The sequence below is a fragment of the Dasypus novemcinctus genome, chromosome 12 (genome assembly GCF_030445035.2).
Source record: "Dasypus novemcinctus isolate mDasNov1 chromosome 12, mDasNov1.1.hap2, whole genome shotgun sequence".
Lineage (NCBI taxonomy): Eukaryota > Metazoa > Chordata > Mammalia > Cingulata > Dasypodidae > Dasypus > Dasypus novemcinctus.
In genome coordinates this window covers 85,036,567-85,059,416 of record NC_080684.1, presented here as the reverse complement: position 1 = coordinate 85,059,416, position 22,850 = coordinate 85,036,567, and the positions used below count along the sequence as shown (strand labels likewise).

The 22,850-nt window shown below is 38.6% G+C and overlaps 1 protein-coding gene across 3 annotated transcripts in view; it reads right to left on the bottom strand.

Annotated features, from left to right (window-relative positions):
• Nucleotides 1–22,850, bottom strand: part of LOC101436104 (anoctamin-4) — a 336,425-nt gene that overhangs the window by 178,188 nt on the left and 135,387 nt on the right. For all 3 annotated transcript variants that reach the window (XM_058308604.1, XM_071219030.1, XM_058308606.1), the window contains exon 2: nt 19,271–19,462. In XM_058308604.1, the coding sequence (XP_058164587.1) occupies nt 19,271–19,325 (55 nt within the window). In that variant the 5' untranslated portion in view covers nt 19,326–19,462. The remainder of the gene's footprint in view (nt 1–19,270; nt 19,463–22,850) is intronic.

The window sequence follows — 22,850 nt, the reverse complement described above, 5'->3', positions numbered from 1 at the left end:
ACAACAAAAAAGGAGAGCTTCAACCATGAGTTTCCCTATCGGCAAATATACTAAAGCCTCTGTCTATAGAAATCTCTTTCTGCTTTCAGGGGCCACTTCAAATTCTTTTTGCTTCATGAAGCATTTCTTTATTCTGACAATTAAATACATTTTTTCTATCCATTGAACCCACACGGCAATCTATTCTTATCTTTTATGGTACATGCTACCATCAAAAATAGGAAGTAAAGTACTAAGCTCCTAATGAAGACAGAGAAAATATCAGTTCCTTCTCCTCTGTATTTAGATTTCTACCTCATATCCATCACCCTCAACTAGACTGTAACATATTTGAAGACTGGGATCAAATTGTAGCCAACTTTGTATCTCCTATATAAACTAGAATAAGGACTTTAAGTATATTAGCTGCTCAATGAATGCTTTTACTGCAATTTCATATTTCTATTAACAGTAATAGTTATAGACTAAGAAAAAGCCCAATTTTACTTCCTAGTCCACAGTTCTAAGGCACTTTGACAGGATATCTATAGATTATTCTCAAAAATATATTCTAGATCATATATTTGCTCTTTGTGCAAAACATTCTTTATAAATTGGATGAAGGGCTAATTAGTGTTTTTTTTTATCCCCCCCTCATGGCTTCTTTTGCATGCTGTCTGCTCTCTGTGTCCATTCACTGCGTGCTCTTCTGTGTTTTTACTTGTCTCCATTTTGTTGTTGTTGTTGTTGTTGTTGCGTCATCTTGCTGAGTTGGCTCTCTGTGGCGCTTGTGGGCTGGGTGGTGCTCCACAGTGTGTAGGCGAGCCTGCCTTCACGAGGAGGCCCTGGGATATGAACTCAGGGCCTCCCATATGGTAGATGGGAGCCCAACTGATTGAGCCACAGTCACTTCCCACTAATTAGTTTTTAAAAATCTCAAAGTACGAAAGGGATTACTGTATAATGAAAATCAACAGTTGCCAACCCTATCCCCTTCTTGACCCTAGTCCTGCTTTCCAATTTGACCACTTTTAACAGTTTCTAGTTTTATTTATTTTTTGGATGCTGTGGTTGTTTGAAGCTGTATGCACCTCAGAAATTCTTAAGCTAATCCATTCTTGTGGGGTGAATCCATTGTAAGGAGGACCTTTTGATGAGGATACTTCAGTTAGTGGCCCAGTGGTTAGGGCGTCCGTCTACCACATGGGAGGTCCACGGTTCAAACCCCAGGCCTCCTTGACCCATGTGGAGCTGGCCCACGTGCAGTGCTGATGCGCGCAAGGAGTGCCCTGCCACGCAGGGGTGTCCCCGCGTAGGGGAGCTCCACGTACAAGGAGTGCGCTCTGTAAGGAGAGCCGCCCAGTGTGAAAGAAAGTGCAGCCTGTCCAAGAATGACGCCCCACACACGGAGAGCTGACACAACAAGATGACACAACAAAAAGAAACATAGATTCCTATGCCGCTGACAACAACAGAAGTGGACAAAGAAGAACACACAGCAAATAGACACAGAGAACAGACAACTGGGGCAGGGGGGGTGGGGAATAAATAAATAAATAAATCTTTAAAAAAAAAAGACAATCTTTGTTTTAAAGGGGCAGAGAACTTGGTAAAATTGAGTTCTGATGCACATGGAAGGCAGAACCTGAAAGGGATGATCTTGAGATTTCCAAACTATATATGGAACATGTACTCTGGTGTAGCAGTTTGATATTATTGATGAATTCCAAAAAGAAATATTGGATTATATTTGTAAACTGATCTTTTCCTCTGGGCTTATTAGATTATATTGGATTCAGAGGTTTACTTGATTAAGTAATCAGGTAAACCTCTCGTGCCAGTAGGGCATTGAGCCTCACCCTTTGGTGGGTGGGGACTCATGGATAAAAGGCATGGCAAAGGACAGAGGTGTTCATGGATAACCCAGTTGCCATCCTGATGCTTGGAGAGGGTGCAGCCTTCACTCCAGTGTTCAGAGAGAGCATTGCCACTGTGTGAGCACTTGTAAGGAGTGGGGCTTCTGCTTCTTCAGTGCCAGAGGACAAAACATCATTTCATAGATGAGTCTCAGATCTTGAAATCTAATGTAAATGCCCTGCTGGGTTTCAGAATTGTTTGGGACCCATGACCCCTGTTTTCTTTACAATTTCTCCCTGTGGGAATGGGAATGTTTATGCTATGCCTGTCCTTCCATTGTAAATCAGAAGCAGATAACTTGTTCTCTAGGTTTAACAAGTCCACAGGCAGAAGGGAATTGTGACCCAGGACAGAGTACACCAATAACCAATTTTGATGAGACTTTGTACTTAGCATTGTTTCTGAAAAGAATTAAGCCTTTTGGGATACTGTGATGGAATGAAAGCATTTGTATATAGAAAGAACATGTCTTTTCAGGGTCTAGAAGGTGGAGTGTGGTAGCTTAAAGTTGTATGTACCCCAGAAAACATGTTCTTAAAGCTAATCCATTCCTGTGGGTGTGAACCCATTGTAAAGAGGCCCTTTTGATGGAGCTACTTCAGCTAAGGTGTGACCCAGCTCAATCTGGATGGACCTTACTCCTATTTCTGAGTCTTTTATATCAGAATGAGATTCAGACAGAGAGAAAGAAAGCCAGAGGGAACATGAGCCTGGAAGGGAAGGAAGAGAGCAGGAGACACTGCCATGTGCCTAGCCATGTGACGAAGGAACCAAGGATCTTTGGCAGCTAGCCCCAGAATGTCACAGTCTTCAGGGAAAGCATCTTAAGGGGACAAATGCTATTTTCTGTAATTTTCTCACAACAAATAAATGATGCTATATCTGATCATCTGTCCATTCTCTATGTATTGGTAGTTCCTGTTCTGAGAGGTACATTTAATGCGAATCCTCAAATGTAGCACTTTTTTTTTTTTACAGACTAGTCAGCAGTGATACTTTAAAACCTAAGCAAAATAACTAAAATAAATCCTAACATGTAGTACTTTGGGAGTTAATAGGCTGCAAAGATAGCAATTTTGAAATTGGGAGTTTTGTTCTGAACTCCTGAGAAGTGAATTCAGTATTTCTATGACAATATTAAGGTGGAAAACAGTATAAGGAAGGGAGGGAGGTACATTCTATCTCCTTTATAAACTTTCCCTGCAGTCTGTCAGTGCCCAAGATAAGCTTTTGAAGAAAGAAGAAAGGAAATGAATTCAGTCTTTCTAGAGGACCTGGAATTGGAAACCCTAGGTTTATATATGACATATTTCACTGGTTCTAGAAAACCTGTCCATCTCTGTTTCTTAACTTCATTTATAGTGACTACAAAAATCTGTTTAATGTGCCAAAAGCTAAAAAGGCTTCATGACAGAGGACGCTTCGTAAATGCTATTGTAAAAAGACGTGAGAGTCACATTCTTTCACATTACAATAGTGTTGCTTAACCATAAATCTAGAGATACTGTCATTCATTCTTTTACAGAAGAAAGCTTGACTCTATGCGCAGGGATAAACAGCTAGCTCCAGCCATTTTCTAATTAATATAATGTTAACAGACATTCTCTCAGATGATTAGCACTAAGTAGTCCTCAGGACCAATTCTGTATAAACTAGAGAACCACACTTGTCTAATAGCAGGTGGATGTTTCTAGGGTCTAAAATGGAAATAATCATCTCACTGCTTCAGCCAGTAATGGCTGACCAACAAAATTGCATCCACATTTCCCAAAATTGGCAAAATCGTGATTTCCTCAGTTACAATGAATCCCTTCATTGGAAATTTCAAAGAAGGCCTGAATATCTGGGCTGCATAGCTCCCAAAGGCAGGAAAGATTTATGAACCATGTAGACAGGTCTCTGGGGTATCTTCCAATCTCCTAGATGCTGAGGCCTGTTATGCTGATGGGAAATCTCACAGAGAAGGGAAAGGGGATGAGGAGCCATTGTAGAATAGAGACTTTGAGATTTTCAGCTTCACTACAGTGTTGTTTACTCTCTAAGTCACATGTTAAATCTGGATTTAAGGAAAGGCTTGGGACAAGTATATGGAGGATGGCTCTGGCAAGACTACAAGCCTCATGAGGGCCAGAATCCCGTATCTCGTGCCTGTGCCTCTCAGTTCTAACCCAGTCAATTAAGTACAGTAGAAGCTCACTATTCATTGACTATCTCCCTAGGTTACGGGCTTAGGCTTTTGAGCTCTAAATCCATTAGTTAGAGTTGTATGATCTCGATTTAACTAGCTTAAATCTCTTCAAGCATCACTTTCTCACCTGCAAAGTGCAAAAATAATACTGTCTCACCAAACTTTTATTAAAGTTGAAAGAATTTTCTGCTCTGGTACAGCTACCTTGAATCCAGTTTTGAATTGAGGAGTAGTACAAATACAATTCATTGATAGATTAATGAATTAGGCTTAGTGCAAAGTTCTCAAAATTGGATCCAGGACCCAACTTTTTTCAGTAATACACTAGTTCAGCTTGGTTAATTTAACCTATACCTCTGGGTCACAGTTTACTTAAATGAAGGGGGTGGACTAAGTGACCCTAAGACCCTCTCTAGCTCCAAAATTCAATGACTTTGGGATCTTTACCACAAGGAATCAGCAACCAGAAATTTCTTTGCAAAGCATAGATAGTAGAAAGGGTTTACAATTTGCATTCATCATTTTATTCTATGAAGAGGAATGTGTCACACTGAGAAATACAAATATCAGCCTTTTACTTTCTAATATTACATTTCTTAAGTATAAAATTATTTGAAATAGCCCCAGACAGAGGACACATTTTTAAATTCCATAAAATATAATCTCTTTCTAGAAATTAATCATTTGACTTTCTTTGTGGCTTCTCTTCATTCAGTTCTTGTAAAGCTGTGAAAAGATTTTTCAGAAAATTCTCTCTAAATGTATCATATAGGTCAAAATATGTGTATATGTCTCTCAGCAAAGGGAAAGAAAATGCAAATGTCTAAGAGAAGAATTTGGTATGTATTTTTAGAAAACACAATTTTATTACTCAGCAAATGATAGCAAGGAGCACTGATACCAAGGCCCACATTTGCTAAGACCCAAAATAGCTTGTTTTCCTAAGCTATTCATTTCCTAAGCTTCCTATTTACTAAACTCACATCACACATCTAAAAAAAATCCACTTAAAGAGGAAGAGATTCAAATGAAGGATGATTAGTGTTATTTCTAAACCATGGAGCTAACTGTTCTGAAAGACACCATGATCGCCTTCAATGTAATGAGAAATAAAATAGAAGTCCAAAGGAGCCCTCATACTTTCTCTTTCACATGATTTCAAATCCTAGCCACACCAGAAATTCATTTCTCAAATATGAAAACAAACCTATCCTCTCATCTAAGTTTCAGATCTTTCAAGAAGAGAAACCAGATTCCTTAGGTTCAATCAATAAACCTTAGCCACTCTTCTAAATAAAATGTTTGGTTTCTGATGAGGTGATGAGAAAACACCAAAATTTCACACTCGTGGACTCATGCTCATCTTCAAGAAAAAATTTAATTGACACAGTGAAGAAAACACCCATAAGAGATTAAAGATACAGGTTCTAGTCTAGGTCTCTCAATTACTAGTTTTGTACCTTTGGGCAAGCTATTTCATTTCCTGTAAAATAGGGAATTCTACCTTGCAGCCCTTCTGTGAGAACTAAATGAGATGTAGAAGAAAGATTTATGAAATCCTTTGGAACAACAGAGCATCATCTAACTGTAAAGTGTTGGTATTATGATTATTACAGTTCTAAAGCTCACCCATACATTTACTTTTTCCTTATTTTTTCTTTCCTAAAGCATGAGTGGTATTTTGGCATTCACCTTGGCAGAAGTAGAGACATGTCTTTCTTGACTGTCTTTCTCTGTTAAAATCCCTTTTTAATTTCTCCTCTCCCCTAAAGTCCCGGGCTTTAAAGGGTGAAACAGGATACGAAAGGGACTTGCTGGATTGAGTCTGCTCCTTAATTTGAGACCGGGCCTTGACATGAGGACTAGAAAGTAGTCATTGAAAGTTGGGGCAACAAGAATGACTTCCATAATATCAGACACGAAAAAGGAAGAATGCAGAGTAGAGCAAAAAAGAAGCTACAAAATGGAGTAGTATTTATGTAGAAAAATTTTGTTATTACCTTTTTCTACATGTGATCGCATGTTTCCAATAGAAACCAACTGGCCCCTTCTTCAATATGGTCTTCTTATGCCAAGGTTTTAACTATCAATGGGCTTTAATTTTAAAATTCCAAGGTTTTGTTACTAACTTTCTAGAAATACCGCTAACAATTCATTTGAAGAAAATGATAAGAGTATATTGACTGAGAGTGCAAGCTTTGGAGTCAGATGACCTGAGCTGGAATTTTGCTTCCATCATTTTCTAGCTGTGTAATCTTGGGCAAGTTACTTAACCTTCTCTGTGCCTTAGTTTCCTCATTCATAAAATAGAAATAATAGCATGGGGTATTATGGGAATTAAATGAAGTAATGAATGCAAACAGATGAACAGTTTTTGAGGCTGGGAATATGGTGTTTAATAAACTGTACCTGTAATTTTATTTACAAACTACATATTTAATGTCTTTGCATGCAGAAAGCACTACAGTCATTCTAGCTCACTGGAAACAACAAATGAGAAAAGTTCCTCTCCTGTGAAATTGAGGTTTCCCAGCATTTAAATTCCATATCTGTATAAGGGGGAAATAATCATACATAAAGGAAGAAAAGGCCACTTAGGTTTTAAAGGGGAGATGAAAAGAATTGTGTTATAAATTACTTGGGAAAGTATGAAAAGTATCAGCAAAATGTCTTTTACAAATTCTAAGTAAGAACAAAGGGCATATTCTGTGATTAATGTCAGTCTTCTCTGGCTGTATGATGGGCCTAATACATAGGAAAAGTAAAGAAGTATTAGTTCAGAATTCCAATTCTATTTCATATGCCAAAGTCATTAAGCTGGGATAATTTGATTTATATTTGCTAAGCTTTACAGCTTCAAATTCAAGAAACTGCAATCAATGTTTCAGTTTATTCTGTTCTTGATCCTTAAGTGATCCCAAGCTTAGAGCCATTTAATACTTTTATTATTGACCTAGAAAAGGGAGTAGAAAATAATATTCATTAACTATGAGTAGCTAAAGGATAAATTCAAAATGAAATCGATACACAAGAGAAACACTGAAACTATCAGAGGGAAAGAGAAACTGCACAAATACAAGAGGATGATGAACAGCTCCCATGCTGGTACAGCAAGAGGAAAGGACATATAACTCATATCGCCCACAAACTAATTGGGAAATTACTCTATGGTGCAGTTACTGAGGAAGAAATGCTTCTGGGACACACATATTTTCAGGATTCTGAATTTTGCCTATGATGATAGTGACAACAAAAACGATGACTCCCATTCTACCCAAATTGATAAACAAATTGAATGCAATCCCAATAAAAATTCCACCAGCAATTTTTAAAGAAATGAAAAACAAACACCATTAGCAAATTTATTTGGAAGGGTAAGGGGCCTCGAGTAGCCAGAAATATCTTAAAAAGGAAAAGTGAAGTTGGAGGACTCTCACTTACAGACTTTAAATCATATTATCTAGCCACAGTGGTAAAAACGGCATGGTACTGAAACAAGATAGATTATAGACCAATGGAAGTAAACTGATGGTTCAGAAATAGATTTTCACATCTATGGTCAAAGGACTTCTGACAAGGCTGTCAAACCTACCCAGTTGGGGCAGAACAGTCTATTCAACAAATGATGCAGGAAGAACTGGATATCCATATCCAAAAGAAAGAAAGAGGACCACTATCTCGCACCATATACAAAAATTAACTCAAAATGGATCAGAGACCTAATATAAAATTGACAATCATAAAATTCCTAGAAGAAAATGTAGAGAAACATCTTCAAGACCTGGTATATGATAGAGTCTTAAACCTTACATAGAAAGCACAAGCAATGATAGAAAACATGGATAAATGGGACCTCCTAAAATGTAAACATTTTTGTGATTCAAAGGATTTTGTCAAGTAGGTAAAAAGGGGGCCCACACAATGGAAGAAAATATTTGGAAACCATATATCTGATAAAAGTTTAATTACCACTCTATATAAAGAGGTCATACGACTCAACAATAAAAGAACAAGCAATCCAATTAAAAAATGGGCAATAGACATAGACATTTTTCCAAAGAGGAAATATAAATGGCTGAAAAGCACATGAAAAAATGTTCACTATCACTAGCTACTAGGGAAATACAAATCAAAAAACAATGAGATATCATCTCACACCACATCGAGTGGCTGTTATTAAAACAGAAAACAAAAGTGCTGGAGAGGATGTGGAGAAACAGGAGCATTCCTTCTGTTGGTGGGATGTAAAATGGTGCAGCCTCTGTGGAAGACAATTTGGTGGTTCCTCAGGAAGCTAAATAAAGAACTGCCATAGGATCTAGCAATTTCTCTACTAGGAATATATCCACAAGAACTGAAAACTGTGATGTGAACAGACATTTGCATACTGATGAATAGCAATGTTATTCACAACTGCCAAAGGAAGGAAACAAACCAAGTGTCCATCAATTGATGAATGGATTTTAAAAATGTGGCCTATACATACAATGGAATACTATGCTGCAGTAAGAAGAAATGAAATTGGGACACATGTGATAACATGGATGAACCTTGGAAACATTATGCTAAGTGAAATAAACCAGACACAAAAGGACAAATATTGAGTGGTCTCGCTAATATGAACTAAAGACGGAAGAATGAATGCATGGAGTTAAAACCTAGAGTATAGGTTATCAGGAGACAAAAGGAGGGCTGAGAAGGGGTGATGATGCTTAATGTATGTAGAAGTTTTAATTAACTTTTCAGTAAAAGTGTGAAAACGGATAGAGCTGATGGTAACACATTATAGTGAGTAGAACTAATGCAGCTGTTTTATAAATGGGATTGTGGCTGAAAAGGGTAGTCTAGGGATGTAAATGTCAACTGAAGGAAAGCTAGAGAATAATCAAGGGACTGAATAACACATTGAACCCAGAGGTGGATGAGAATTGTGGTTGATAGCACAAATATATAAATACAAGAATGTCCTTCTGTAACTAGAATGGATGTACATCACTATTGCAAGGTGATAAGAATGATGAGAAGTATGGGAAAAATACATGTAGTATAACCTATGTAATATAACCTATAGTTTGCAGCAATATTGTAATATTCTTGCATCCATGCCAAAGATGTGCTGTGTTAATAATAGCGGGATATGGAAAAAATAAACCAAATGTACACTACAGACCACAGTTAGTGGTAAGAGTCTGGTGATATCAACTCATTATCCATGACAAATGTAGAGTGTAGTTGGAAGGGTGCTATATGGGAATTCCACACATGTATATGATTGTTCTGTAAGTTTACAACTTCTCCAATAAAAATATATTTTTTAAAAAGTGAATGATGTGTAACTATGTATGTTGTAAATACACAGAATATTTCAAGAAGGGAAAACAAGCAATTTGTTGCTGTGGTTGCCTCTGAGGAGAACTGCCTGGTTGAGGGAAAGGTGAGGAAGGGAAACTGTATACCATTGTTACTTTTAAAATGTCAGACCTGTTGGATAAGTCGTCTATTAAAATATAAAAATAACAAAACCCTTTTTAAAATCACACAAAAATGATCACTCCCACTTATTTATTACAGGGCACCAACTCTGTGCCAAGGATCACAGTGGGCATTTTACATGAATTACTTTAGTTCTCATAAAAACTCTGTGTAGGGTTGCCAGCTAAAAATTTGGGGCACCCCACTTATTGCATTTCAGATAAATGATAAATAATTTTTTAGTTATTAGTGTGTCCCAGGCAATATTTGGGACATACTCATACTAAGGAAGTATTCATTGTTATCCAAAATTTAAATTTAACTGGAAGCCCTATATTTAAACTGACAAACCTAATTCTGTAAAATAGGTATTAATATCCTCATTTTACAGATGAGAAACAGATTCAGAAAGAATAAGTAATTTGTCAAGGTGTTACAGGTGTCAGGTTTTAAACTAACAACACAACTTGTACTCATAACTGGTATAATGCACTGTCTGTTATTACGCTCTTTCCTGTATCTGAACAGCTATCCCCCTTTCCTCCTGCTAATACTCTAGTTGACCTTTAAAGTCCAATTTGTAGTTCACCTGCCTTTTAAATCCTTCTTTAATTTCTCCAGTCAGAATGTTCCTATAACTTTCTATTTCTGTTCCAGCCCTAATACTGTTCTATACAGTCAAGTACAGGTCTCTGTACTGGACATTCTTCCACGATCAATTTTCCTTTCCTAATATCACCTCTGTTTCCTCTTGGGGAAGTGCCTCTCCCTCACTGTGTGCAGCCCTGGTGGAAGGATAAATCAGTGAGCTCTACCCTTCAATTATGAAGGCTGAAGGGAAAGGTCTACTTTTGTTCGATTAGACTCTCCCTCCTAGATCTTTGAAACTTGAGCTGAATGATGCAAAAGTAGGAAGAATGGTAAGAGCTCATTCATTCCAGATAATCAGCTAGTTCTTTTCTTGGTTTCTGCTCCTTTTCCAAGCTTGGTTTCTAGACTTTCCATCTATATCCTTCAAATTTAAATTGCTTCTTTGTTTGAATTAAATGTTGGTTTAAGTCACTGAAAACCAAGGAAGTCCATGTTTAATAAGAGTTCTGAACCATTCCAGCACCAAGAAGATGCCTTCCAAAAAAATATTTTTTAGTAGATAGTAGCCACTCAGAAATGTTTATAAAATCAAAGGGAGATTGTGAGCGGATGGGGCCCAAGTGGTTGAGCGCCTGCTTCCCACATGGGATGTCCCAGGTTGGGACCCCAGTGCCTCCTGAAAACAAAAACAGACAAGCAAATAAATGAAAAAACCAACTGAGGGGAGCCAATGTGGCTCAGTGGTTGAGTGCTGGCTTCTCACATACAAGGTCCCAGGTTCAATCTGGCCACAGTACCTCAAAAAAAAAAAAAAAAAAAATCAAAGGGAGATAAACTGACTGAAATTGTTTAGGGCTGATGACATGGAAAATCCACAAACTTTCAGGCTTTTTCTTTTTATATGTAAAAACTCCTCTGATTGGGCTTTTAGAGAGCACTTTGGGAAGTGGGATTATTAATATTGTAAAAAGTAGATGGATGACTTAATAGGCTTGATATGACTAAAATGTCCATGCTGCTTCTAAGATCTATGACTCACTGCAAGTAAGAAACTCAGATTTAGAGCTATTCTATAATCTCTCTACAGAGCGCTATGATGCATTAGTGTAAGTATGCTAAAAATAAAAAAGATGAAATTGAAATCATGTCCTAGCTTGCCAGAATAATATGTTTAAAATGTATGTTTAAAAATAACTTTCTAAGTGTACTTTGATTAAAGTAATTTAAAAAATTATAGTTCTTTGTTAACAGGGTTGGCTTTATTTTTATTTTCAACCAACATTCAATATATGTAGGGCTCAAAACCCTATGATGGGGAAGTGGATTTGACTCAACTGATAAGAGCACCTGCCTACCACATGGGAGGTCCAGGGTTCAAACCCAGGGCCTCCTGACCCATGTGGTGAGCTGGCCCACATGCAGTGCTGATGCATGTAAGGAGTGCTGTGCCACTCAGGGGTGTCCTCTGTGTAGGTGAGCTCCACGCACAATGGGTGCGCCCCGTGAGGAGAGCCGCCCTGCACAAAAAAAGCACAGCCTGCCCAGGAGTGGTGCAACACACACGGAGAGCTGACGCAGCAAGATGACACAACAAAAAGAGATACAGATTGCTGGTGCTGCTGACAAGAATGCAAGAAGATAGAGAAGAACACACACAGTGAATAGACACAGAGAGCAGAAAAAGGGGGTGGGAAAGGGGAGAGAAATAAATAAAAAATAAATCTTTAAAAAAAAAACCCCATGGCAAAATTATGGATAGATAAATGTAGTGATGTGTTTTAAAGGTGAGGACAGTGACTTGATACATACCAAATTATTCCATGCTGGTATTACACCATAGTACTTCAATAACATTTATTTGATTTTTTATTATATTAATATGAGTTAAGGATATCAATTCAAGGAAAGGACAGACTGACTCTACTTTATCTGGGTCAGATACATACTCTTTTCAAATCCAGGCACTAGATTTTCAAAGAGGCAGTTGTGAAATGTTCTGTTTCTAAGAGCAGAGTGGGTAGGAAAGTAAAAGAAGCTGAAAACCATGTTGTTCAAGGAAGCAGTGAAGAAACTAGGAAATGTTTCAGTTAGCAAATAGCTAGGGATGAGTTTCTGAACAATTGAAGAATCATGTTATGAAAGATGAATTACATTTATTCTGTATGTCTTCAGAATGCAAGCCTGTAACCGGTGAGAGGAATAAATTGTGACAAGCAACAAATAATCACTTAGGAAGAACCTTGTACAGCACAAGGGGTTAAGTGTGATGGAGAATACAAAGACAAATTGAATACACTTCTGGCCTTCCAGGAGAACTATAAAACCCCAAAAGCAGGACTTTAATAAGGCTTCCAAGTTCTGTGGAAATATGGGAAAGTAGGAGATCAATTCTGAAATGTGGGATCTGGGAGGGCTTCTTGGAGAAAGTAGAATTTGAGTTAGATTTTAAAGGAATGAGAAGGGCTAGATAGAGATTTCTTAGGGGAAGGGGCTTTCCAAAAAGAGAGGGGAGCTTGAGCAATGGCAGAGAAATGGAAGTGTATAAGACTATGTGAGAAATAGTAAAAAGCTGTGGATGGTTACAGTAGAATAAAGCAGGTATTGGGAATATAAAAGGAGATAAACCTGGAAGAGTAGGAACAGATTAAATTGTTGAGGTCTTGCAAAACTGGAATAAGACTTTACTCCGGGTAGCCATAAAGATTTTAAACCAGGAGGGGGATGATATTAACCAACTTCCCTGGAGGAGAACTTCAGGTGATTTGGAAGATTAATTAGAGAGAGCCATTGAAAGCAACTCCTTATCTGAATCCCTCCCACTGGGCTCTCCAGAATTCTTTGTCCATCAGTTACTTCTCAGATTGTTCCCTTCATCTTCTTGCTCTAATGAAAACCTGGCTCTTCCTAGAAGTCACTTCTTCGCCTCTGGCTCTTTCACATGATTCTGTTTTGCTCCACAGCCCTGGCACCAATGGATCTTGGAAGAGTAGGTATCTTCCTTGGATCTCACTGGCACTTCAGACCATATTCCTTCCCTCTTTCCTAAAAACCTCCAGCCTTGAACCTCATGTTGTCTTATTACATCACCTTCTACCTTTTATCATTGCATTTACCTGTTGCCTCCCAAGTCATACTCTCTTAATTCCTGATGATGTTATTTCATGGCTTATTATCTCCCTAAAACTACTCAGTTCTTAATTGTGTGAGAGAGAGAGAGAGAAAGAAAGAGAGAATCTTTCCAACAATGCTGGCCTCTCAGTCCCTGGGAATTCTTTCCTCCAAAGATCTTGCCTTCCACTCTATTACTTTCACTCATTTCATACCCTAGCCTAGAGCTTGTCATTACCAATAACAGAACAAAATCACTTCCATTCCGTGATATCAGTGCCATGCATTCTACTCTCTGCCCAGCATCTCCTGTCTTTCTGTTTCCTCCTTCCATTGCCCTTTCGACTCCTCTGGAACTTCCAACCAATTGATCCTATCACCTTGTCCTTGATTTCTTCTCTTCCCTCTTTACCAAGCTTTAATCATATAATCGATCCTTCTAACCACTGCTTTTCATGCACCTTCAGTTTCCTCTCTTTTCTTACTTCCTTGGCAAAACCACATCTCTGATTAAACCCAGATCTCCACTACTGTCTGCATTCACCCATGCAGCTAAATAAGATTAGAGAAAAACACACAACCATGGCCACCAGTCCCACTTTACTTTCATGACCATGAATCTCAAATAGCCCTTTAAGGCAGACTTACAATCTTATTTCCCATGTCCATTCTCCCGCTCCCCACACTCAGTTCTCTGGTGCCTATTTCATCTCTTGGTTCCATTTTCACTCTCAGTGATAAGCTTGCTTCCCACAGTATAGATAAAATTGACACAGTTGGAAAAGAACTTCCTAAATCCTCAAAACACATATAACCACCTGCTTGCATCCACATGCTGCCTTCCCACCTGTCATCACAGCTGAAACTATTCATGTTCCTCTTGTGTAGAGCTCTCATCTCTTCCTACCAACTCCCACATTATGGATTCTTCCCTCTGTCCTGGATCATGAATGATCTGCTAGAGATTTGCTATTTTGAAAAGAAACTATCTCTTGACCTTACTTCTCCACTCTTGTCCTATTTCTTCACTACACTTCACAGTAAAATTGCTGAAAAAAGTTATTCATATTCACATTATCCAAATCATCTTCTCCCATTCTCTCTCTTTTTAAAAAATATTTATTTTATTTATCCCCACCCCACCAATGCCTACACTTGCTGTCTGCTCTCTGTGCCCATGCGCTGCATGTTCTTCTGTTCCTGCTTGTCTTGTCTTTTCATCTTCTCTTTAGGAGGCACCAGAAACCAATCTTGGGACCTCAGTTATGGGAGAGAGGCATTCAGTTGCTTAAGCTGCCTCAGCAAACTGGTTTTGTTGTGTCATTCATTGTCACATGTCTCTATGTCTCTTTTTTGTTGCATCATCTTGTTGCATCATCTCACAGCATGAGCTAGCTTGCCTTCACCAGGAGGCCCCAGAAACTGAACCTGGGACCCCCCCATATGGTAGATGGGAGCCACATCCACTTCCCTTCTCCCATTATCTATTAAACCCATTTCAGTAAAGGTTTCACCCCCACCACTTCACCAAAACTACTCTTATGAAAATCACCATTGACCTCTGCATTACTAAAAATCAATAGCCAATTGCAAACCTTCATCTTATTTGACTTTTAGCAAAATTTAATTTAGAAAATAATTCTTCTCTTCTTGATAAACCTTCCTTACTTTAAGCAAGACATGGCACTTCTGGTTTTTCTCCACTCTTGTTAGTCATTCTTTCCCAGTCTTCCTTGCTAGTGTTTCATCTTTTCTCTGACTTCTTACTATTGGAGTGCCTGCCCCTGATGTCAGCCCTTAATCCTCACCCCTTCTCCATCTATACTTTCTCCTTTGATCATCTCTTCCATCTCTTGGCTTTAGATATCATTTACATATCAGAAACTCAATGACATATCTTCTTGCCAGATCAATCTCTCAAATTCCAGACATGTTTTTCCTATGTGCATGATCTTGTCAATTCTCAGTATTATCAGATCCAAAATCAAGCTTCTGATCTCAGCCCTGCCTTTGCCTTCCAAGCCACAAATCTGCTTTCCCTGCATCCTATTCAATCTCAGTTGATGCTAATCTACCCTCCCATTTGCTCAGCCCCAAAACAGAACAAAAGAGTCCTTCAAGTCATTCTTGGCTCTCCTTTCTCTTTTACTCCACACCCACACCATTAGAAATCCTGTTGGCCAAACTTTAAAATACATGCAGAATCTAAGATTTCACCACTATTTCTGCCACTCCTAGTTGAAGGTACCGTCATCTTCTACCTGGATTATTAATGTGGCTTCCTACCTGATCTCCTTTATTTTTTTTTTCCTTATCTCCTCATAATCTATTGTCAATAAATGGCAAGAATGACCCTGTTAATGTATGTCAGATTTTGGGATTCTTCACCTCAAAACCTTGCAAAAGCTCCCCATTATACATACGTTCAAAGTCCTTACAACAGCCCACAAGGTCTTGCCCCAGATGGCCCCTGTGACCTCTCTGACCTGATCTCTCCCCCTTGCTCACTCCACTCCAGGCTCAGTGGCCTGAGTGCTATTCCTCAAACTAGCAGACCCACTCCTCCCTAGGCTCTGTCCTGTGCTGACACTCTGATGGAATGAACTTGTCCAGACATCCACATGGCTCTCCAGCAGCTTCCATTCTTTGATCAAATGCCTCCTCCACAATGCAGCCTACTATACTTCATTTAAAATTACAACATGCCATTTCATTCCCACCATCTGATTGCCCTTTTTTTTAAGCCATGGTACTTATCCCCCTCCTACCATGACATAATTTACCTATTTATCATATTTACTTATTTTCTGTTCCCCCTAACTTATATGTGAACTCCACAAGAATAGAGACCTTTGTCTTCATTCACTGATGTACCCTAAGTATCTGAAGAATGTCTAGCAACCTAAAAGGACTTCAAAATATATTTGTTGAATGAAAGTCAGGTAAAACAATTAGAAAGCTATTGTAATGATCCAAGAAATACCTAATGTAGATACAGTTCAGTCCTACCCTACAATTATTTACTGGGGTGTAAAGATAAATAATTCAGAATCCCTAACCTTGAGGACCTTAAAGTGGAGAGTTAGATAGGTCATTTCAAAATGTTAAAAGCTAGTTTAGCAAAACCTAGGCATCCTAGAAAGAACTGCACAAGCAAAGATTGGGAGGCATGAAACAGCATCATGTATTTGGAGAGCTGAAAGCAAGGCAGTATGATTTGAAAAGATGGTCTTTTTGATGTGCCAATTTAGATAGCTTACAGACCCCAGTTATTTAATCAAACACTAATCTAGGTTTTGCTGTGAAGGGATTCTGTAGATGTGATTAACATCCATAATCGGTTAACTTTAAGTAAGAGACATTTTCCTAGAAAATGTGGGTGGGCCTGATTCAATCCATTGAGAGACCTTAACATCAGAGCTGAGGCTTCCCTGAAAAAGAAGAAATTCCATTTATGCACACAAGCTTCAGCCTGTATCCACGAGTTCCAGCCTGCCCTTCCTGATGGCTGCCGGAGTCAGCTCCCATATCACATAGGCCAATTCCTTGTAATAAGTATCTTAATAGATATCTCCCATTTGTTCTGCTTCTCTGATTGAACCCTGACTAAGTATAAAGTGTAAGGCATAATGGAAAAAAATTTAAGGTTGAGAAATACCAGGGGCCAGGCCAAAGGGCATTTGGTTTTGTCCTGCTAAGAGATTTAATCTTTACTCTTAAGTAAAATGAAGGAGGATGAGTAATATTTGCATGCTCAGATTTGGGTTAGACATGAATCATTCTGGATTTGGTGAAGAGAATGGATTGGGATAGGAGAGTAGAGGAGGAAAGAGATGCTGGAGATTGGAAAACCAGGAAAGCTTTGCATGAAAAAAGTAAGAAGAGAACCAGGAAAGAAGGCTGTCATAGAAGTAAAGAGAATTGTGTTTTGGGAAGGAGTAGGTGGTTCACCCTGGTCTGGTGCATCAAAAGAGTCTAGCAAAGCTGGGCCCTGAGACTTAGTGGAGTTGCAACTCCTACTTTCCAGTTCATTGGACTTACCCAGGACAGCTAACAAAGTGTGAGGACAGACAACCACAATATCAAGGAACTGAGAGAGTCTACAAAGGCAAGCCAGAAAGTCCCATCCATCTGACATATGGGATTAAAGCCCCCTCTGAATTAGAGGTGGAGTGGGCATCGCCATCCCAGAATCCTCAGGACTGGGGAATAAAATACGGACTAGAGTGAACTTACTGGTATTCTACTGTAGACTTATTGTGATTCTAGCAATGGAAGAAATTATATCATTGATGTGGAGACAGTGGCCACTGGAGGTGCTGAAATCAGGGAGAGGGAAAAAGAGGACTAATATGGGGGCATTTTTGGGACTTGGAACTGTCCTGAATGACACTGCAATGACAGATACAGGCCATTATATATCCTGCCATAACGTACAGAATTGAGTGGGAGAGAGTCTAAACTACAATGTAAACTATAACCCATGCTTAGTGGCAGTGTTCCAGAATGTGTTCATCAATTGCAATGAATATACCACACTAATGAAAGATGTTGTTAATGTGGGGAAAAGTGGGAGGTGTGGGGAGTGGGGCATATGGGAATCCCCCTTTTTTTTTATGTAACATTTTATGTAATCTAAGTATCTTTTAAAAATAAATAAATAAAAAATATAATAAAAAATTATTTGAAAAGATGAAAAAAAAAAAAAGAGTCTGGCGAGCTCCCATCACACTGTGATAGAAGGAGATCACCAAGGGCCTTAAGAACCACCTATGATGGACTGCAGAAGCTAGAAACCAGATTGTGTTGGGTTGAACAGTAGCTGGGGAGGAAGAGAGCTGAGCAAAGAAAGGTGGACTATTCTTTCACAAGTTTGTCTTAGAAGGGAGGAGGAAAGTGTGGCAGGAAAGTAAGAATACAGTGTCTAAGGAAGATGTTTACAATGAGAAAAGTCTGAATTGAACCCTTTTATATCTCTAGGGGAAAGAGCCAACAGTAATGGAGTTTGAAAAAGAGAGAGAAGTTTCGAAAGAGGAATGGTAGCTGAGGCTAAAGGACACAGGTGGAAGGCTTATTCAAGCACAGTGGGATATCCCCTCATCTTCTGAAACCCTGAGGAGATGGGAGCAATCAAGGATACATTTGAAGAAGAAGAAAATGGGACCTGCAGAAATCCATGCCCAAGGACCCCAGGTTTCTCAGTGAGGTTAGGAGACAAGGTTATCTGCAGAGAGAGAAGATGGTGAGTTGTCTAGAGTTGGACTTGGCTTCAGTGGAAACCAAGTGTCCCCTGCCAAGATATTACAGAAAGGATTTCAGGATTTGGTGGAGTTAGGCTAAATATCTTCTGAATGTCCTCACAATTTCAGGTTTCTACAAGATCCAGACAGGCAGGAATGTTACTTTTTCACTAATGTTTCATTAGCACATGAAACAAAGTCTAGTATATAATATACACTCAATAAACATTTGTTTAATCAATGAATGAACAAACAAGCAAATAAAACCTTTTAGTTGGAATTACATGCTGTAATATAGAATCCTTGTAACATGATTAAGAGATCACAGATGCTTTTTCAGAAGCTGTGAAACTTAATATAATGATTCCAACCTTCTCCCCGACCTCAAGAGGATGTGGGCACGTCAACCCAGATAACCCAGGCTTCAAAGTGGATATTTTTAGCTTGAACTTTTCTCTGAGCTATTTTAGAGCAAATTACCAGGAAAATGGCCAAATTTCCTTTTGTTTTATTATACCACAAGTTTTCTGAACTGAGCAAGAGTTTATTCATTCCAGTCTTCATTTAGAGTCTACGACAGTTGATGGAATGTAGCCTTAACCTTCTCTGATACATAAAGCTCTCTCTCCCCTTATTGGTCTTAGTGGCATTTACCACTGAAGTAGGGAGCAGGGAAGGAACCTTAAATAGAAGTACTGCATAATTTGATAATCGAAATATAATGCAGGCTTTATCAGGTTGCTGCTAAAACTGGTTGAACTTCCCTATGCATTACCTGGGTGGAAGACTTTGGTTTTCCCATTATTGATTCCAGAAGAGCTTGCCTCCATTTTTATTGACCTTCTGCCTGGTGGGAGTGAGGAATGCCTGACCACGGGCAGGCGGCGAGACGCTGGGCGACTTGCCACACTTCGCCGTTGATGGATTTGCAAACGCTTTTCAGCCCCATGAATAGATAAACTTAAACCTGAAATGAGAAAGAGCACCATTATATTGAAGAAGCCAGTTCAGAATGGCTAAGACGCCAAGTTGTTAAGTTCTGGCACAATTCAGAGCACACAAGCAATTCTCACTTTCAAATTCTTAAAGGATATGAGTGACACTAGAATTGTGATACCAATCGATTTCACATTATCGTATGTATTGAATATTATTGAATATTGTTTCATTAAAAAGTGCACATGCTTAGTTATCAGGACAAGAATTTTATAAACAGGGATTCAATAGAATCAAGTATTAAAATTCTTACATCTCAAAATTCTGGAAAAATAGTTGGCATGCTGATTCAGGTGCTATGAGGATTAGGAACTGTTACTGGGGTGTCTGGAATTTCATTAATAATTGAAAAACTTTCTCCATGGAATTCATCTGTAGGTTACAGTTGGAGAGTGAATTTGGATCACGCATTTCTGATAACCTTAGGATGATGTAAATTTTAAAGGCTATTTTACTCTGGAAATGATGAATATACCAAAAGCAAAAAGAAGAGTATGAAGAACCCCATATATCCACCACCCAACTTCAACAAATATCAACACTTTTCCAATCTTGTTTTGTCTGTCCTATTCTTTTTGTTGTTGGTTTTCTTTTGGGGTGTTGGACTATTTTTTAAAGTAAATCCAAGACATCAAGTTAATCTCCTCAAAACCAATACTGATTACAATTAACTGGAGCATAGAAAAATTTTTTAAAAACTAAGTTTAAAAACATATTTTAAAAATACTTCATTGATCACTATTGGAGGTTGCTAAGGTACCAATTCATTACTCAGAAAATAGATAAAGGGAAAGAAGTAAAAGCATTTATCCTACCTTTCCTTTACTAACTATAGTTTACAGTTCCCAAATAGTTGATAAGGTAAAATTCTTCACTACAGAAGAATTCCAGTGAATGAATACAGGTAGAATAAAATAATTAAAAAACCATTTCTAGAAGCCTTACTTAAATATGAACGATGATATTATTTGTCCAAAGAAGCATTGCTAGGATACATTCAAGCTGGAATTTAAACCATGGATATCTAATCCAGATCTAGTTCTATAAAAAGAGCCAAAGGAAAGGTGTTATCCGTACTTACTGCCAGACAGGAGGACTTGGTCAGGAATTATGACATCTGAGAGGGGAAAGCTAAGCTAGGCTATAACCAGATAAAGGAAACCTGGGATTTTCATCAAATTGCAGAATGTTTGATTGACAGGAGAATCTTTTGGAACTTGAAGAAAGAAATTCAGAGTTGGAAGTTACCTTAGTGTTCAACTAATTAATCTGCTGCCTTTTTCAAATGAGGAAACTGAGGCCTGGAGGGGGTAAAGCAATGGTCTATGTATCATGAGTATTTAGAAGCTATGACAAAAGGTCTACTAAACATCCAGAGATGAGGGTAATAAAAGGCCTGCCTCGATGGAATTGCAAAATTAGCAATCATGGGTCCTGTCAGAAGTATGCAGAGCCACTTTAAATGTCTCTAGAGAAAAAGAATATGCCTGGGTCAATTTGTAAATTCTAATGTTTCTTAAGAAAGGACGACTCAAAGAGAATGGGAATGATCAGCCAAGAAAGCATAGAAAAGCCAGTGTAACTACAAGAGTATGGATCTCTGTATGGATAATCAGGTATGGTAAGGATGAGTGGCACCAGAGATGTAAAAAGAAAAGGTTGTTAGTATTCACAGGTCTTAGAACAGAGGGGAGTGGCCCACTTCGAGTGTAGTCTCAACCAAGTGGTGGGGAGCAAAAGGTTCCAGTGGACCTGGGGTTATGCCTTTATAATGTTACATGGGTGGAGAGGAGGTGCTTGGTCAAGCAACAGTGGGGACTGGGAAGTTTGTACTTGACCGTCATGGGGGAAGAGGTCATGGGGAGGAAAATTTGTTTATCGTGTGTAGCAGGTGTCAGGGGTAGTTACTGAAAGACCTGATGGCAGGGTCTGAGATGCTGAAGTATCATGACAGATCAAAGCATCTAGGTTAGTTTAATTCACTACAGGAACACAGACAAACATGAGCAGTGCCCATCTAAGCAATGGCCTCAAAATGGAAAAGATTAATATAGATCAAGGAAAAGCACATGTTAAAAATAAAAAAGAATTGATGTGTCTTACTGGGAGAACATAGATATGAGGAAGGCTTGTATATACATGGGAATTTGGGAAGAAGGCCATGATGCCAGAGAAATCCATCTTGCTCCTTCAAGATGTTAAGAGTCCTCAGAGTTGTCACTAAAAGATCTGGCCCATTAGCGCTTCTTTCACACTGGGCGAAGTTCAGTGGGAGAAAGAAATAGATGCATAAACAAAAGCACACAAAAGAGCAAATATACCCCAGACATTTGGAAACATTAACATCTATAGAAGACTCCTGAGACACATTTTCAGAAATGAATTGCCAGCAAATAAACTGCATTATCTAATTTGTTGTTGATTATGGCAGGAAAAAAAAACTATGGGCATTATCTATTAAATGCCAGGCACTATGCTAGATATTGATCATTAAGTCATTTATACCTCGCTACAAGGCTAAAATACAGAGTTAGTATCCATATTTTACAGATGAGACACCTGAGAGATTAAGTTACTTGTCCAAGGTTATGCAGAAAGGGATTAACCAGATTTTCACTCTATATCATGTAGCCTGATGAATTACACCAATACATAGACTAATTGTTTTAAGTCTGGTGGTCTGACATCTTTAACAGATATTTATCAAGGCAGGGTGTATAATATACTGATACTCATTTGATCCCAACACCTATAGAGCCATCTTTTCCCCCTTTTCCTTGCTTGGCTCAAGACACCATCCATGCTGAAATATCCTGATTCCTGACCACCCGATCAAACACCTTAGTCATTAAGGACCAACTTAAATCCACCTTCTCTTTGAAGCTCTCCAGTCACTCTGGGCGACATCAAAGTTCTAGCCTCAAATCATACAATTAGTCTTTATCATGTAGGGCTCTTATACTCTTATTTACCTGCTGATACACAAGTGTCCCATTTCCCCAACTACTTAAGAGTCTCTGAGGGCAAGGATCATATTTTGTGCTTTGCTGAATCCTTCCTCAGCTCTTAACAAAATGCCTTCCATACAGAGGTGTGGGGTGACAATCCATCAGTCTCTGCTCACATGATGCAAGGACTCCTTGGACATAAGCAGAGCACAGGGACAAGAGTCGTTGAGAAAATGACACTGACCATGTTTAACCTGCATAAAAAATTTTAATTAAGTGCTTCCTGTCTCATTATACCTTAATCTTGAGGCTTGAAACATGGCCGCTCGCCCATATTCAGAAGATGGTTTCTTCTCCAACTCGGCTTAAACAGGGAGCCCTGGTGAGGTTAAGTTTCTTATCTTCCTTCCT